Source organism: Bacillus rossius, chromosome 1 (genome assembly GCF_032445375.1).
Source record: "Bacillus rossius redtenbacheri isolate Brsri chromosome 1, Brsri_v3, whole genome shotgun sequence".
Lineage (NCBI taxonomy): Eukaryota > Metazoa > Arthropoda > Insecta > Phasmatodea > Bacillidae > Bacillus > Bacillus rossius.
In genome coordinates, this window is record NC_086330.1 from 285,795,644 (window position 1) to 285,814,510 (window position 18,867).

At 36.4% G+C, this 18,867-nt stretch overlaps 2 protein-coding genes across 2 annotated transcripts in view; one reads left to right on the top strand and one right to left on the bottom strand.

Annotated features, from left to right (window-relative positions):
* LOC134527684 (splicing factor 3A subunit 1) overlaps window positions 1-7,094 on the top strand; it is a 150,527-nt gene extending 143,433 nt beyond the window's left edge. The window contains exon 15 of the mRNA XM_063360589.1: window positions 1,887-7,094. Coding sequence (XP_063216659.1) covers window positions 1,887-1,988 — 102 coding nt within the window. The 3' untranslated portion in view covers window positions 1,989-7,094. The remainder of the gene's footprint in view (window positions 1-1,886) is intronic.
* Window positions 7,095-14,785: 7,691 nt separating this feature from the next.
* Window positions 14,786-18,867, bottom strand: part of LOC134527687 (uncharacterized) — a 44,308-nt gene continuing 40,226 nt past the window's right edge. Inside the window, exon 2 of the mRNA XM_063360590.1 lies at window positions 14,786-15,190. Coding sequence (XP_063216660.1) covers window positions 14,865-15,190 — 326 coding nt within the window. The 3' untranslated portion in view covers window positions 14,786-14,864. The remainder of the gene's footprint in view (window positions 15,191-18,867) is intronic.

The window sequence follows — 18,867 nt, forward strand, 5'->3', positions numbered from 1 at the left end:
TCGCGCCATTGTGAAGTGTACAGCCAGCGACTTTGTGTTAGATCGCGAGCTATCGCTTCATCGCGTCGCCAGATCGCGCCGCGCTATTGTGAAGAGCGCTTATATCAGACCCGCCGAACCTTCGAATCCCTAGGATTCGGCTGATTCGGCGGATATTGGATTCGGTCGCCCCATCCCTAGAAATAAGGCTTTCTCTTTTCTAAACATACAGTAGAATCCCGCCGATGCGACCCCCCTCTGATGCGTCCATTCCGTTTATACGACCGTTTTTTGAGAAACCGTGAAAAATTTGAGCAGAGAAAGTCGAAAATTTGAGTAAAATCGGCTGAAAAACAAGTTTGTTACACTTTGTTGGGGCTGTGTGTTCACGTTTATCTTGGCGGGAGCTGTACTGTAAGCAGGCAGGCATACAAAAGACAAAGACTGTTAAAAATAGATACCACCCCTCTAGACTGTCCACGCGGCAGTGTCTAGCCGAGCTCGGCGCCACCATCGCACGAAAAGCCGTCTCAGCTGTCATGTTATCTTACCCGCCCGGCGGCTTGACGTCATACGTGACATGACGCGACGCGACGCGACGCTTACCTCTCCCATCCCCTGCTAATTCTTCAAGGCTCATCCCTCCCAGAGCCACAGACATTGTAAAAACAACCTCCCCCCCGCTTCTTTACCAACTACATAACATTTCAACACATTCCCTCCCTTATTTCAACCTTCTGCATGAGAAACTGTCAGCATCCTCCTCCCCTCCTACACCGCATGCGACAAAAGCCAGGTTGTATAGTCCATTCTCGGTAAAATAAATATTTTTATGGGCTTATACGACTGTCCTTCGCCGTTAATAAATACTTTATAAGTTTAAGTTATTATGATACAATTTGTTTATTAGTCGCACAGCAGTTTCTGCTGAAAAATCACTAATACCTCAAATTTTATTGAATAAAAAAATTTATCAGGGCCGTAAATATATTTATTTTACTGCATAGTTACTTTTCCATCAGCATTCCGTTTTTTCTTTCTTTTTTTTACGCTATGAAGGGACGTGGAAAAGATAATTGCTTGAGCTGTCAAAATAAACATCGCTGACGGCAAGGGCGGGAGTGCATCCTGTCGGTCTGTCGCTGTGATTATCTACTCCAAAAACATGTCACAGCATTTCAGGATAGCATTGTTCTTATATCTTTCGTTTATAGCCTAATGTTTTCTACCTGATCCACACAAGTTTCTTCGCCATGTTTTGAACGAAAATAACAACCAGCCGGCCAGCATAGCCGAACTTGCGTGACGCAAATTCATTTAGCGCGAGTATTTTATGTACTTGGATTATTTTTTTTGGGGGGGGGGGGGGGTGGTGGGGGGGGGGGGGATTGGCCCGAATTCTCTATTGCGACCATTCCGTTTATAAGTCCGTTTTTCCGGGAACCGTGAGGGGTCGCATCGTTGGGATTCTACTGTACTTACCAATCTCTATCCAGCTCCATAACCACAACAAAAAATTTTTAAATACAAGTGAATATTTGCTCAAATTAGAGTAACCATGTAATACAGTCATTAACTAGTTAGCTATAAACACTATGACATGTATTTGTTGAAATTTTTTTTTTATTCTCGCATGTGCAGAGCACTGCAGCCATTATACAGTCTGCTCGCGACGAAGTTGGAGCAGTCGTTCGATGTTGTTGCCTTGTGTCTCATTGCGACAGTTTGGTGGCATCATGCTGTGTTTTATTCTGTGCATTGCTTTTGCACATGTAAGGCAACTACTATCAGACAAAATATTGTGTCGTGTCATGTCGTGTCCCATTCTTTGTGTGTCCGGCCTAAGACATCATTTACTATGCATGTATGTATTTTGTTTTTACACTTGAAGTTGTGTTTCATTTCAGGGCTTGTTCTTCAAAGACTCAAACTCACTGGCATACTATAACATCATGCCTGGGACAATTATAAACTTGCAACTTAAAGAACGTGGAGGCCGCAAGAAATGAATCACCGACCACCGTGTATGTGTTGTTCAGATGTACAGTTCATTTTATAATATGTATTAATGTAGGTTTCTTGTCTTACTCTCTTATGTTGATCATGCTGAAGTGGTACGTGATGTAATAGTAACATTTTAAACATTTTCTATTGGTGTAGCTGAACAGAATGTAAATTTTCTTTCAGGTTGTTTCATAAATCAAATAGATACAAAATATTTTGAAAAAATAATGAATATCAGAAGCATAAGTTACTGAGTATTTCATATTGTCTTCAAGGTGTTAACTTGTAATACAAGTCATCTCCATTACTAAATTATTGCTTGGCAACCACAAAATATCATCTAAATAATAAAAATATAACTAAAAATATTATGTTGATAAGCTAGCCGTTTTACAGATATACTTAATACATGTTAACTTTATTTGGTACCTCTTAGGTAAAAACAATAGCTCAGATTTTGAAGGTGTCAGGACATGAAAAGTCCAGAAAAAACACAGCAAAAATAACTTAATTTTCATCAGATATTTTGTTTCGAGTTACGTGTGTGTACCCAGGGCCTTCTCCACTCGGACAATGAGTTTGAAAATTTGAATTATTTTTGCTGTATTTTGTCATATTTTTTGTGTTTTCTTTCAATCAGGCATTCCTTTTATTTTTGCAACATATTCTCAAGTAATTAATAAAACTTAGCTTTAAGTGCAGCCATTGAAATTTTTTACATTTTTGACTGCCTTCTTTAAAACAGTGATGTCTTCTATAGTTTCAGGCAATAGACTTGCAAGTTCATTTTTCTCATTATTGTAAACACGTTTGTTGTGATGATGTAGATGTATCCAAAGCCGTGTACACAAAAAGGTACTTGCAGATGAACCTCTTTAATACAAAATTAATAGAGTGTATGTAATTTTGGCACTTAGTAATAGTCTTTAGTACTAAGCAAACTTTTGAAAAATTAGTTAAATTTCAATTATGACATTTCTAAAGAAAGTTGTAATAAAGTTAAAAACATTTCTCTTAGTTACTACTAATTGCGTAACACAACCTAAAAAATTATTATGGGCTCTAAGTAAACTTACACATTATGATTATATTAATATAGTTCCAAATGTACTTTAAGGATTAGAGATTTGCGAGCCTAAGTATTTTACTTCGAGCCGAGCTCGATCGAGCCTACTTGAAAGTTCTCGAGCTTTGAGCGAGCTCGAGCTTTTGTGGTACAGTTGCACTTTTTGGAAATTATTTTTACTTTAAACTTAGCATAATGTTTGAATAAAGTGTTAAAATGAAGTGGGCTTATTAATTTTGGTAACTATTTGCAGAGTGCATTTACATTTTGCCCTGCTAGAAAAATACATTTTTGTCATTGAATCTTACCTGTTTCCATTGGTTCATTAGTAACTGATATCATTCAACTACATAATCACAGTTTACAAGCATATGTTTGTGTAAATTTAACATATCATTAGAATAATTTCATCCTTGTCAATTTTTCTGGAGTCCTTACTTAGCTTCAACAAACTTAGCACCAAAAATCATGTTGTTTGGAAAGTACATTCACATTGTTTCAACATTTCCACTTTTCAGCACAAAAATTCTGAGAGAGATTGTCATAGAGTATTAAATTCTGTTCTTTAATCTATCATGCAGAAAAATAATTATTTTTGCATTTTCAGGAGTTAAATCAGATTACGATTGGAGATGGTGTTTCTAGCAGTAGAGAAGAGTCTCTCGCTAGCAACTTGTATGGCTGGAATGCTTAAGTAATGTCTTACCACTGGTGCTATCAATTCTAAACGTGACATGTACTCCTGCCACCATTTGGAAGGACTGCTGGTTCTTGGAATAGTAGGTAGGGACAAAAATTCTTGCAACAATTTTTGTTTGTCACTTAACCATGTGGTATTTCTTTTGTTGTGCCGTATGCTTTAACGAATTACTTTGAAAACATAATTAACCACGCAACGACAGTCGAACCTCTTATCTATTGTTTCTCAGGGGACTAACAAAAAAATTCAGTAGATGCGGACATTCAATAGATGTGGACTTCACTCTTAGATTTTGAAAAAAATTGCTTAACCTCAAAATTAGTGTCAGAAATATTTCTTACTTGTCATTAGTTTAATCAATTGAAAATAATAAAAATAGAAGCATTTTACTTTATTCAATTTACACTTGCAAAAAAAAACATAACGCACAATAGACCTACAAGGAAATTAAAGTCTTTTTCAATATCCTGAAAGCTGAAATATGTTTACTCATGTCATCAAATGTAGAGCTGTACCGATACGAATCGGCAGAAGCTGATTTTGCCGTTATTTGGTTGAATCAGCATTTCTGCAGATTTCCGATACGCTTGTTAATTTTCGGCCGATATTACTGAAAAACGAAAGTGTCTGCCATAACCTAAAAATCCACTAGTACCCTTTTCACTTTTCATAGTTATACTGCATTCTTTCAACTCGCATTATTTCTTAGCAACATGTGCCAACCGTACATATCAAAATTGAACATCCTTTTTTTTTTCAATAATATTCTTTAATTTTAATACATCATAATTCATAAATAAATAATACATTACTATCACGGTAAATATACATTTCGGTTGTTACGGTAACTATAGTGCAAATGTGGTAGCTATCATGCTTCTGTAGTAATTATGGTACCTACAAAGAATCTTTAGTTCTTTTTATGGTAATTATCTTAAGATAACTATTAGGTTTGTACTGTAGTTATGGTACATCATCCATATTTCTTTGTAAGTTGTTGTTTATTTGTCTTTTCTTCACATTTACTTGCACTTTTACTATTTGAGACAGGAATTTTTGGAAAAATTTCAAACGGGACTTTATATCACATTTAACGGCGTAAATGACGAGACCCCAGAAAAATACGGAAAAACCTACAATGCGGGACCGTCGTAAGCAAGTTTTACTGTATTTTCTTCCGTAAATAGTAATACACCGTCACAATGCATTCCGGCCAAATAACCTGCTGCTGTTGAAATTCGAAATTTTTGAGCCTTACAATTTTTTCGAGCTGAGCTCGATCTTGAAGTAAGTACTTGGCTTGAGCTTGATTTTCGAGTACTCGTAGACCTCTATTAAGGATAGTAAAAAATAATTTAAGGTACATACATCTTAGTTCATTACATAATCTTTTTTACTTATAACAAGCATTTACCAAAGTAGAATGTACTAAAGTTTTAGAAATCACCTACAAGGAAACATACAATAATTTTGGATGAATATGCACTTTCTAAGCTGTTTTTATAATTGTACACTGAACCAAAAAGCTAGCCTCAGTATTATTTTAGTTGAATTTTCTAATTTTTCTTTTCATCATCTTGTGATGTTTGTACTATTGATTCTTTAATATCGTAGTTACCCGAAAATATTGATGCACTGAATATAATGCAACTCCAATCATTTGATTTTGAGTTTATGAAAAATACTTCAGGGGGTAAAAATCACATTTAAAACACACAGATATTACTAATTATTTAAGCTAGTAAATTAATACCATATACAGATTTTCTGTTACCACTTTTTTTCATGGTCTTATTTGAAACTACCAGAGACAATTAGAAGAGAGAAAAAAGGCAGCAATTATAAAGAAAAGCATTTTATGGCTGTAGTTCATTAGTCATTCGTCAGAGAGCAAAGAATTATGGTCTCCTGGAAACTGGAAGGAAGGAGAGGAGGGGGACATTCCAAAGTGTTATCTGGTGTCATGTGTCACACCTGCTGCACAGTTCCCAGGCAGATTGTGTAGTTATAACTAAGCTGAAGTTCAGGAGGCAGTAATTACCAGTGGTCTAAAGTGGTTTAATTGACGCAGTTATGTGGCAGAGCGTGTGGTTTTTTAATTAATTTGACGTCTTCCAGCTGCAAGATACAAGTTTGCGATCATAATACGACTCTTACTTTTAGGTTTAGCAGTTTTGGTAAATACGGTACTTGTAATTATTTCTCCATGGGACAAAATCTCATTTGTTTTTTTTATGAAATATCCATACATTTTTTCTAAAAAAAACTGCTTAGCTTTGTAATTCCTGTGTCATTTCTAGGAACTGTGAAAGGACTTTTTATTTATGAAACTTTAAAAGTTTTTTAATCGATGTTTTACTATTGCTGCATTTACGAGGGTTGGAACTTTAATAGTGGCAACTGTTTATTTACAACTGATACAAAAGTGATACATATTACAAAGTTTTACTGTCCTTCAGTGTAGTCACTAGCATTGTGTACAATCCGGTGCCAGCAATTTGGAACTTGAATGATACCTTTAGCAGCATCTGTTGTGTTGATAGTTAAAATGGAGCGTATACTGCCTGAAGAGTCTCTAGAATATTTTTGAAGTGAATCCACTAAGTGGTTCCTTCATCTTAGGAATCAAATCAAAGTCGCAAGGTGTAGTATGGTAGATGGTATATAGCACTTCCAGCTCCATCGGTCAAAAAAAAATTGCCACAATCTGCGCTGCATGTGGCCGAGCATTGCATTGTGCTGCAAAGTGATGAGTGGGTTCTGCAGAAGTGTCCTCGCAAACCTCTTGAAGACTTTGTTGACAATGTCATGCTGTACGACCTCTGGCACATTCAATCTTTATCCAACTCCATTGCCCTGTTCCAAAAATTTCACGACGACACTACATTCGACAGCCAGCTGACATGTGGCTCTGTTCTTCTCGTCAGTGCGCATGTGCGTGATGTGGGAAGGCAGAGGTAAGGTAGGTGTGTAACAAATGTGTGATGTAAGCGACATTATTTGGTTCTGTTGCATGGCGTTTCTGCAGCAGTGTTGCCACTATTAAAATTCCATCCCTCGTAACATTTTGTAACAATGATCAATCCACTCATTTATTGTACAAAAATTGTTTATAAGAGGCTGTCCTGCTAAACTGCACAAGATAAAATACTATTTTTAATCTTATTCTATCATCAGTTCTGTTTGCTGAAATGCAGTGAAAATGAATAGGATTTATTTTAAGTCTCTTGAACTGTATTCTATAGAAAATATTTATATGGTACATATGTTTTTAAAAAAAATTTCAGTGTACATCCAGCATATAAAAAATTTGTAATAGAAGTAAATAAATGACTTTAAAACAAATAATTCAAGGTTATTTCAGAAACCAGGAGCCCTCCACCCCCACCCCCCTGTCTTTTATAAATCTGCAGTGCTATTTCACCTTTTACCCACCGCAGTAATAATCTGACGTAATTTAATTGCAAAAATGGTGTTTGCATATTCTCTGAGATATAGTTTGACTATTTTATAATGTGTTATGTAACAGACAAGGAAAAATATAAGAGATAATTTACTTTTATTTTTCTTTCTATTTTTTGTCATCTGAAGTACATTTTGTGGCCTGATTTTCTCAGATAATACTTGTGTTTATAACTTGACATGTTCTGAACAAAAAGCTGTCCGGTGTCAATGCCCTCATGTATCCCTCTCCCTCTTCATGGTCTCCGGGCCGGCCGGCTGTCTCTATTAGCGTGCAGGGGCGTGGTCACCTCCTCGAAACAAGCCCGGCTCGTTGCTTCTGCGTGCCTTGGACGGCCGAGTCTCGGTTGTTGCGTGACCAGATATGGGTTAGTGTGATTAGCTGATCACCAGTCACTACCTTATCTGGTCTCTGTTGTGGCGTGACCAGATATGGGTTACTGTGATTAGCTGATCACCAGTCACTACGTTATCAGTTATCACAGACTCCCATAGCTTTTTGGGACTTATCTTGCTGGAACTGCTTGCAACCTTAAGCTACGAGAGCAGGCATGCCACCACTGCCACTTGCCTGCCGCTGATTCAAACATCCATTTACAGATGCTTCACGGTTACTGCCTCTCGCGAGGGGTCTACTAGTATTCAAAACTCACTTCATATTAGTGAATAATTTTATATTTTATTCAAAATTTCATATGGAAAATTCTTTTTAGTTATTTGTTACCAATAGATAAAGTGTAACGGTGTGGTTCGCCATCACCCTTAACCCCAGACCCAAGTAGCTTTCCGACAAGAGGTTCACAGACTTCCAGTCAGTTATGGCAAGTTTTAGCCTTTGTCTGGGTCTGTGACACTGATATCAACCCAGTCTATAAAAGTACAATCTAGATTCATCGACCTGGAATGGAACAATTCACCGGTAGCGTATATTCAACGAACACCATTGAGTCATTAGAGTGCTGCTTGTGGGCTGCAACTTACCTACCACCACCCAGCGCCGAACTTCAGTCTACATTGCAGCCGACTGATGTAATACCGCCATGTGACGTTATGTTTGGACATAACGAGTTTACATGAACATCTGTATGAACACAGCGATGAGAAGCCGGCAAAGCGCAAGTGGTACTCGCTGTGTGCGGTCAAGTCCACGAGCGGGAGCGAGTAGTGGGAGGCTCAGGCAGGATCAACATACAGGTGGTCTGGAGGTTGTCAACACAGCACTAGGAGGTCTACGAGCGAATCTGCGAGAACCGGGACTCACTGGAGTCATCAGGTGCAAGAGGGAGTTACACTCGCTCAGACTCGCTGGCGCACCGATTGAAGCGAATTCTCAGTTCCAGAGATGGACAATGGACAACACGGCAACTCAGGACCAGGAATGATTGGACAAGTGGTGAGTGGAGTTTATGTTGGCCCAAGAGACGATTGGATGAAGGATTTATCACGATACGAGTGGCGTGGAGCCACTCACTTGGGAACCAGGCGGTTCTGAACCTCTCTGGCGTGACACAGTGAAGATTGACCAGCGGGGCAGTAACTGGACATCAATGCAACAGGCGAGTAAACACGATGAGCTTACACCAACGCCTCGGGTGGAGTTAATTTCCAGTGATCTAAACTCTTATTGACTGGCCCTATCAGGTGCAGAAGCAGGCGATCACAAGTAGGTCTAATTTGATGAAGATTACCTTAAATAAATAATACACTGTCCTCAATTTTTTAAGTATAAAATACCAGTACCAAGCAAGTAGCACTAATTTATAGTAACTACATATTCCAATTTAGCTTGGTTTTAGAAAATATAAATAGTTTTGTTCATAATTAATTATAATCTACTTGCCAGTAATTTGCAATGAAATTAATATGTAATCTGAATGGAGTAAGTATTGAGTAATTAGTGTTAGCACCTCTTACCTGGGTATAAAAGTGCTGTGTTGGTCAATATGTTTAATTGTGGTTGCCTATTGTGTATATAGTTAGGATCATGATCAATATTTAATTACCATTGTTTATCAGGCATATGACACAACACAACATGACCGTGTTTCAGTACCAGCATGTTTCAGCATAAAGATAAAAATAGTGTTACTCATGTTCTGTAACTATCCAATCTGTTGTGCTGTTTCATACCCTCATCTGTCCCCCAAACCCCTTGTTGGGTTGTTTACAACAGTCTCAACAAAAGTACACGTAACAAGATAATGGGCAAGCTTGCAACCATAACCTCAACAAATAAAATAAAGATACATAATTCCTCACAAAATTAGTTGCATTAAAACTCCTAGAGAGTAATCTCATTACAAACTTGGCCTATTGTACCATGCATAAAGGCCAGAACTTGACTGTTAAAGCAGACCAAGTGCAACACAATGGTCAAAGCGGACCTATCCCTCTACCTGTTACCATCAACGAGTTTACACAAAACATAGTCTGGCAAAAAACGACATAATAGGAAAGAGATAATAACACACCCGTGTGGTCGAGTTACCTGGCCACAGTCGCTATATGACACGAGGTTTCGAAACTAAGCAGAAGGTGCAAACAATCTCGTGCCTAACATGCAAGTTGAACTTTAGAGAAATTAATAAAATAAATATTTGCAGTAAGGGACCGAAACAGAATTTAGAATAAAATGCTACATTACAGTCCCTACATTACCTTACACTATTAGTGCTGCCCTCATGAATACTAAAGCAGAACAAGGCGAAGTCAATATGAGATGAGTAAGGCAAAAAGGCAGAACAAAACACACACCAAGCTCAAGACGCATGTGCAAAAGGGAAAGAAAGGTGGAGGGGTAGAAGGGAGGGGACAGGCTCACAAGGGAGGGAAAAGGAGTAAACACGTGAGGTTACGATTGAAACGATCAACCATATTTCCTTTTGGAAAATAGGGAGAACTGAATACAGGGAGAATGGCCCATTCAAAGCACATTGGGAACGAGGGTGGACCATGCAAAATAAAGACAATCTAAAGCATCTTACTAAAGCCTAAGTGACCCCCAAATACTGCCGCTAGATAAAAACTTAAAAAGTAAAACTAATTTTAATATGATGTTTACTTAGCGAGGCAATTATTTGCAGTTAATAATTCTTAGTCATTTTAAACAAAATATGTAATTACATACTTGAATTTTGGTTACCTAATAATGCCTAGAAAAAGTTGTATGTTTGAACCTTGAAATTTTGATAGAAGTAAATAAGGGGGAAAAGAACACCGTTGGAATATTTAAAACCAATAATTTGTGCACAAATGTAGCTTCGTCTTCTGTACTATGTGCATATATGGATATTTTATTTACAAGCAGTTTGCATGCTATCGCGAAGCTTAAATGATTGTTTTCAGTTTGATATCATTCTGCCTCCAGTAGCACTGTCGAGTAAGGCAACACTGCTATGTTGTTGGAAAAACATGAATGTATCCATCACAATAAATCTTATTGTAATGCACGGAAACTTAAAAAATCAATTTTAGCATCTACTGATTTTCAAACACAGAACTTTTTGTAAGACTTTTAGGACTCGACTTCACCTGGCAAGTCTGGTGATTGCTTTTTTAATGCCATTGTTTTTATTTTCGACAAAAGGGTGGATGTTCTGCTTCGCAGCAGACATATTTTTGCTTAAAAAACATCACCTATGTGACAAAAAGCATATTATTCAGGCGAGCTTAATAACTTTATGCAATAGTTCAGGGAAAGATCTACATAACCACTATACAATTAATAATGTAAAACAAAAAAAAATTAATTACGGTAAAGTATTTGTTTCGTGATATATTAAATATTTACCATGCTGTTTCATTACCAAATAAATGAAACTTACCAATTGTGAGTATAAATAAAAATTTAAATTTTTAATTAATTTTTAATTAACTACATACAATTGGTAAATGTTGAAAAACATTTTCAAAATTAATCTCATCTGATAACAAATACAATATAAAAATTTATTTTCAATTTTGTAAAGTAGCCTAATTGATATTATTAAGTATACTTTTCTGTTAACTAAATGGTTAACCCACTACGGTCAGATGAACTTTGTCCCTCAGGAATAATTAATGCAAATACTTTATATGACACCTTTTAAGCCTTTGTCACACTGTCAAAACTTACATTTCAAATTATATTTGACAATAAAGATTGTAGTATATTGATGAACAACCATAACATCAATATTATTTTTTTTATTAGAAAATTAATCACTTAATTTCTAATAGTCATGATGGAAGAAAATTCACAGTTAGTTAAATGTTGCTTAGAGATATCTGCATCAGTTAGTGCATAATTAGGTTGATTTAGAAGAAATACTACCTTTTGCAGCCATTACCACGGTGCGGCTTATATGCATATGTATCATAATTTTGTGAACACAGTAACTGCTGCAATTTTTCACAAATCTACTCCAAACTGATACATAAAATCTAATTGTGAAAAATCTCTTGTCAAGTTCGTTAATGGAAAATTTTCTGACCACAGGGATAGAAATGGGGAAGGTTTAAAAAAAACAACAGAAATATCACTATAACTCCAATAATATGTCACAACCGTTTGAACGTATTATAACTTGTAGTAGTGAAACCAAAACTTTTGTCCAAAAAAAGTTTTGATACGACCTACCATAACTGCAAGGGGTGAAAAAAAAAACAAAAGGTTGGATGACAAACTTTTGTCTGAAACAATTTTTGAGAAGACAAACTATTGCTGCAAGGAGTTGAAAAAAAAGGGTTTTAAATTAACAAAAAATACATCAAATTTGTACCTTGTACACTATTAAATAAATTTCTTTTTATTATAAAACATAAAAATATTATCTACAATTTCGTCCGAAAATATTTTTATATGACCAACCATTACTGCAAGGGGTGGAAAAAACAAGGGTTGGAAGACAAAAAAAAAATTCATAACTCCCTTAGGACACAATCGAATCTGTTCAAAATGTTTGTATATCTTATAATTTTATTCTAAAACTTTTGTCTGTAACAATTTTTGATAAAACAAACCATTATTTCAAAGGGTTGAAAAATAAAAAAAATATATAACTTCCCTACCATGTACACTACCGAATCCATTCATATTTTTGTTTAACCTTCTAAATATTTACTAACCCTATTGTTAAAATAAATTTTTATTTTAAAACCATTATTGCAAGGGTTGGAAATAGCAAGGTTTGAAAGTAAAAAAAAAATTATTACTTTTTTTTAAAAGATTTACCATCAAATACCTTTTAAATTGTATGAAACCTAAACTTCATCTACAACTTTGGCCGAAACAATTTTTGATGAAATGAATAATTAGCATAAAAACAGGTGTTTTGAAATTAAAAAAAAATTCCAAATTTCTTAGCATTAAATTTATTAGAATTTATTCAACCATTCTTAATATTATCATAAACCTTGGTGCAAAACAAATTTTTATACATTCACGATAATAGTGCAAGGGATGAAAAATAGTGTTTAAAGGTTTTAACAATTAGTTACCTTACTTGGCATATAAAATGAAATTTGTTCCAAGTTATTCTATGGTGGATACATCGAGTTAAAAATAGTCGTCATATTTTCGTTGGATGGAAAATAAGCAAATGTTAAATTAAACATTTTGTAATATTGGTGAACATAAATAAGTTCTTAAAATGTTCCAGAAGTTTATAGAAGTTTCCCAATTATTTCTAGAAGGAATAGGTACTTAGAAATCTATCTACACTTGTAGACTGTGCAAAAAGGGATTTTTTAAGATACGGTACTCCCTTTACCATCAAAGATTGTTTTTACAAATTCCTCCTTGACTTAATTTGCTATTATTATACTAATCAGTGTACGACTTGACTACATGTAGTCACAATCGCAGGTTTTCGTGGCCATTGTCTGGAGTTGCTTAACTTTTGGGTTGTAGCGGTATCGCAGGCTAAGGTATAACCAATGTTTCGGTCAATGTTGCAGTCGCCATCATCAGGGAGCAGTTACCTACAGAGGTTATTACAAGTTCTCCTGCCTTTTAATGCTCTTGCCTGAGAGGGGAGTGTTTCTCGATTGGCTGCAGCTGTAAACCAATCAGAGTCTTTCTCCTGGTTGACCTGTTGGTTTGGCCAATTGGAGCTGGGCTTGTGTGATCGGCTTGGAGTGCTTGCCTATTGATGGCCTTTTCTCTTCTGGTTGGCTGGGCTGTTTGGCCAACTACAGACGATCTATCTGTTGTTGGAAGCAGAGCTAGGTTTTTAGGATTTCTGAAGGATTTCCATATTTTGCTTCATTTGTTTCCATTCTCTCTATTTATATTCAATGAGTATTTTAATACTTCAACCAATTGTCATTGTATGTTTTCTTGTATTGTGGGACATTGGCTATGGTGTGGAACTGGTCAAACTCAATGCTGTGTTCTGCTATTACTGAATGTAGATACACCAATCCCTCACTTAGCACGACTAATTCGTTCCTAAAAATGTTCGTGTTAATCGAAATCGCGTATTCTGAAGCATTAGTCCCCATAAATATAAGGCTAAATTATTTAATGTGTTCCAAGATGTGTAGGGAAGTAATCTTTACATAATATAAATGCGTAGAATAATACTTGAAAATGCATGTCATATCATTTATCTTTTTAAGCCTACCACAGAATACGTTAGATAAAGAAAACATGGCACAGTGTAACGGGAGATAAGTGGTAACATATTTACCGTCAGTCAGCAGGTTGGCTTGCCCGCCCAGGCGTGACCTTCAACACGCGCGTGCGTCTGTTTGCCTGCTGTTGCAAGCAGCTGGATCCTTTGTTATTACGTTTAAAACTTAACAAAATTAAAACACTTTTATGAAATTAAGAACCGGTTTTATATACCTAACTTTAAAACACACAGCCATATGTAAACATTTAATTTGTTATGCACACCTCTTATAAAAGCGGCTATGTAAACAAATCAGTTAACAGATAAACAGATTTAGATTTTCCCTAGAGCACAAACATAACATTAAAATATGTACAATATGTACATATACAAAACATAAAAGTTAGTTAAATATTTTCTGGGGTGAAATTAACACTATCATCTTGCTTTTTTTTAAAAAAAGTGTCCAATTTCATCTGCTTTGGTTTCTGTACGGTACGGCCTGGTCTGCGGCCGGGCATCAACGGTACGGCCTGGTCTGCGGCCGGGCATCAACAGTACGGCCCGGTGTTTGTTTATCTGCGTGCGCATCTCTTTCCCCTCGCATTCCAAACCACTCTTCACCCCTCGAATTCCATACCTGACGTCGCGTCGCTTCCGAGATTTTTTTTAACCTGTGGCGATTTCGTGCTAACTGAAATTTACAGACGTGCTATTCGAGACTAGGGCAGTAAAATTTACATCGTGCTAACTGAATTCGCATTAATTGAAGACGTGCTATGCGAGGGATTGGTGTATAGTGTAACATATAGTTAGTTGAACACAATCAATATGCAAAAAAAGAGAATAAATTCACCATTTTAAAGCTTATTTTACAGGATGAAATATAATAAAATGTTATAAGGATGAAATATAATGAAATGTTATTGGAATGTAAATATTGTTAGCAGGTACCTTGTAATATGATTTGACAGTAACTAAAAACAATTTTCATCAAGAAAAAAAATTTATTTCCTCCATCTGCTCTACAAATACATTGAGGCAATGTTTCGAAAGATCAACTGCTGCTATGTAAAGCAGAGTTACGTAGCGCATGGAACATCCCAATGGACCCCTTTGCGATGGGGGAAAGTCTGGGCTGCTCCTGCAACTTCTTGTAGATGTGATTGCCGAGCTTCTTCGCCACGGCTAGCACCCAGTCCTGGCAGTTGTTCACGGTGGCATTGTAGGGGGTGCCGTTTAGGGCACAGTCCCTGACGCACTTCCACAGCTTGTACGGCGACGTCATCACGCTGCCCAGCTCTATCATGTGGTGATACTCGGGGCGTCGCTCCTTACTGTAGTGCCCGTATATTCGTCCTTCATCGTCATCTTCACAGTCACCTGCAGACATGATTTTGAACATGATTTTGGCGGTGACAACATACACACTGTTCACGATAAAATGAGGTTTTATTTGACATGTCCACAAGCGAACATTTCAAACTTATATAGCTCAACTAGCTGCCCGACCCGGCTTCGCACGGTTGTATTTATGGGGGGGAAAATGAGACCAAATCTCCTATTTACAGTTATAATAAATGAAATAAAATGAAAATTAATTAATTTTGACAAAAACTTAATACAATGCTTTGTAATGTACCGAAGAAAAAACGAATAGCACAGATGGTTTCCCGACTCTCAAGCACGCAACGTTGTCATGGAAACGAAGTACCCACTGTTTCCCGGGCTTAAACACCAATCAACATTGATAATCAGTTTATTTCTTAATATATATAAATCTCGTGTCACAATGTTTGTCCTCAATGGACTCCTAAACCACTTAACCGATTTCGATTAAAATTGGCATTTATGTGTAATTTTTTCCAACTTGAGAGATAGGATAGTTTTTATTTCGATTAATGGTCTTAATCTGATAATTTTAGAGTTTTCTAATGTGATGTATGTATGAGTTGGCAGAAAATCACCACGGCAACGGCTGTAGCATTGTTGATGCTTCATTCGTCTCCATGGCAACGACTATTTCATTGTTAGTGTAGTCCTCATCACTCATTAAATACAGACCACCAATTTTTAGATATATACAGGTAAATAACTATACACTGGTAGAACAAAGTCGGTCGGGATTTGAAAGTGATATAAATTATTCAAATTAAGAAGACAATTACTAACTACATCTGATTTCTAAAAAGGTCCAGTGAACTCTTTACCAAGTCAACCGATTTCGATGAAAATTGGCATTTATGTGTAATTGTTTCCAACTTGAGAGATAGGGTAGTTTTTATTTCGATTAATAGTCTTAATAATTTATAATTAAAATTGGCATTCATGTGTAATTGTTTCCAACTTGAGAGATAGGGTAGTTTTTATTTCGATTAATAGTCTTAATAATTTATAATTAATAATAAACTGATTATCAATGTTGATTGGTGTTTAAGCCCGGGAAACAGTGGGTACTTTGTTTCCATGACAACGTTGCGTGCTTGAGAGTCGGGAAACCATCGGTGCTATTTGTTTTTTCTTCGGTACATTACAAAGCATTGTATTAAGTTTTTGTCAAAATTAATTAATTTTCATTTTATTTCATTTATTATAACTGTAAATAGGAGATTTGGTCTCATTTCCCCCCCCATAAATACAACCGTGCGAAGCCGGGTCGGGCAGCTAGTTAATTATAAATTATTAAGACTATTAATCGAAATAAAAACTACCCTATCTCTCAAGTTGGAAACAATTACACATAAATGCCAATTTTAATTATAAATTATTAAGACTATTAATCGAAATAAAAACTACCCTATCTCTCAAGTTGGAAACAATTACACATAAATGCCAATTTTCATCGAAATCGGTTGACTTGGTAAAGAGTTCACTGGACCTTTTTAGAAATCAGATGTAGTTAGTAATTGTCTTCTTAATTTGAATAATTTATATCACTTTCAAATCCCGAACGACTTTGTTCTACCAGTGTATAGTTATTTACCTGTATATATCTAAAAATTGGTGGTCTGTATTTAATGAGTGATGAGGACTACACTAACAATGAAATAGTCGTTGCCATGGAGACGAATGAAGCATCAACAATGCTACAGCCGTTGCCGTGGTGATTTTCTGCCAACTCATACATACATCACATTAGAAAACTCTAAAATTATCAGATTAAGACCATTAATTGAAATAAAAACTATCCTATCTCTCAAGTTGGAAAAAATTACACATAAATGCCAATTTTCATCGAAATCGGTTAAGTGGTTTAGGAGTCCATTGAGGACAAACATTGTGACACGAGATTTATATATATTAAGATATTGTGACATAATAAACAAAAGGAACACAGAATTTTGTAGCTGCAGACTAGCTTATCGTGAATCAATATCTATTTTATAACAATTTTAACCAGTCTAATTCAAAATGTCTAAATGATAAAACCTTGTCTTGAACGTGCTAAATAATATTAAAAACTTATCTACCAGTTCATAGTGCAATCCATCATTGCTTCGCTCTCACCTTAACCTATTTATTAAAGAAAGAAAATAAAAAAAATTGATCAAATGCTTTTTGCACCATTTGATCTGTAAACATCCAAGCATTTAACACCTTCACGTGTGGCTGAATTCAGGGCCGTAGCTGGGAAAGAGCATCCGGACCCCTCTACAATCCCAGTCTGTGAGATTCGAATTAACTATTTTACCTAGCAATGTTCAAAATATGAGTGTAAAGTTAATTAAATATTTTCCTTGGTATTTTTTCTTCTAGATGAGAAATTCAAAAATCCTATGAAAAAAATAATTGTGGCTAAATGAACAATCTTAAGGAACTACTTGAATTATTTCTTATGAGCACATTGTGTGGTTCTCCCAGTTGACAAAACAAGCATTGTTATGTGGGCCCAACAGTGGAAATATAAACAACTTAGTTGTACATTGTAACATCTATAACTTGAGGGATAGTCATCGATACAGAATTTTTTTTTCTGCAGAGAGTTTAAAAAAAAAGTAAATAAAATAGAATCTGTGTGTTCAGTAAACTTACATCAACAAGGTGTTTGGACTTTTACATTATAATTCCCAGAATGCATCACTTCCCTTGTGGTTTGTAGTTCCAGTTTGTAGTAACAGTTAACCTTACATTACCCAAATGAACAAACTGCTGCCTTCAACGAGACCTCGCATACTTGTTCATAACTTCGGGAGGGGAGGGGGGGCGGGAAATTACATCATCCTATCCCCCTACCCCCTGCACATCCACCTGTGTTAAGAGAATAACTATTTTCTAAGATGCTAATATTTTTTGGTGAAGCTTAGAAAGGCTCAGCCTCATTCACTTCCCCCCACCCCCCCAACTAATTGCATTGCAAATTTTAATGAAGACCTAATTTGAAAATGAGATTACGGAAGCAATTTTGAATGAGTTGCCCAGCTGTGTAACACACAAAATGAACTGTTGGTGAGTGATTAGTCAGGCAGGGGTGCAAATCCCATGGGATTACGTTGACGTAAGCCAGGGGCTCAGCCCTCCTACAAGCCAGAGGTGACCTGCCCTTCCACCCTGCCTCCACAGTGTTTGAACCTCCCGCCAACGAGTGTGTTCGTGTTTGCATAACTTTTGTAGTCAGGGCCAAGTTCCCATATTTTTATTTATTTAAACATCACCTTAACTTTAATGTTGTCAACTTCCTTCTCCCTAATTGTGTGTGTATTTTTCATCATGTAAACAATAAGGATGGGGCAGTGTTATGCACATGGAATTTGGAAACACATCCTGTTTGTAAATATCTTTTATGTATACTTTGAGGGCGTACCGGTGCTAAGATTGGATTATTGGTGGAAATTAATGGGCGCCACCACGTGAGTGGGCACGTGGACCCGGCTGGAAAACTCTAACTCAGGGCGTTACGTGGCCCGTGTGCGGCGAGATATTAGCCCTCCTGATTTTTACGCAACACCTGTCCCTAACTAAGCCCGCTCTCAGCGTCGGGCACGCTTCTAATTACCGCAGTGGGCTCTCAGTGCGTCCCACATGCCGCTGACCAGGTTGAGGACCCACGTGGCCCCCCCGAA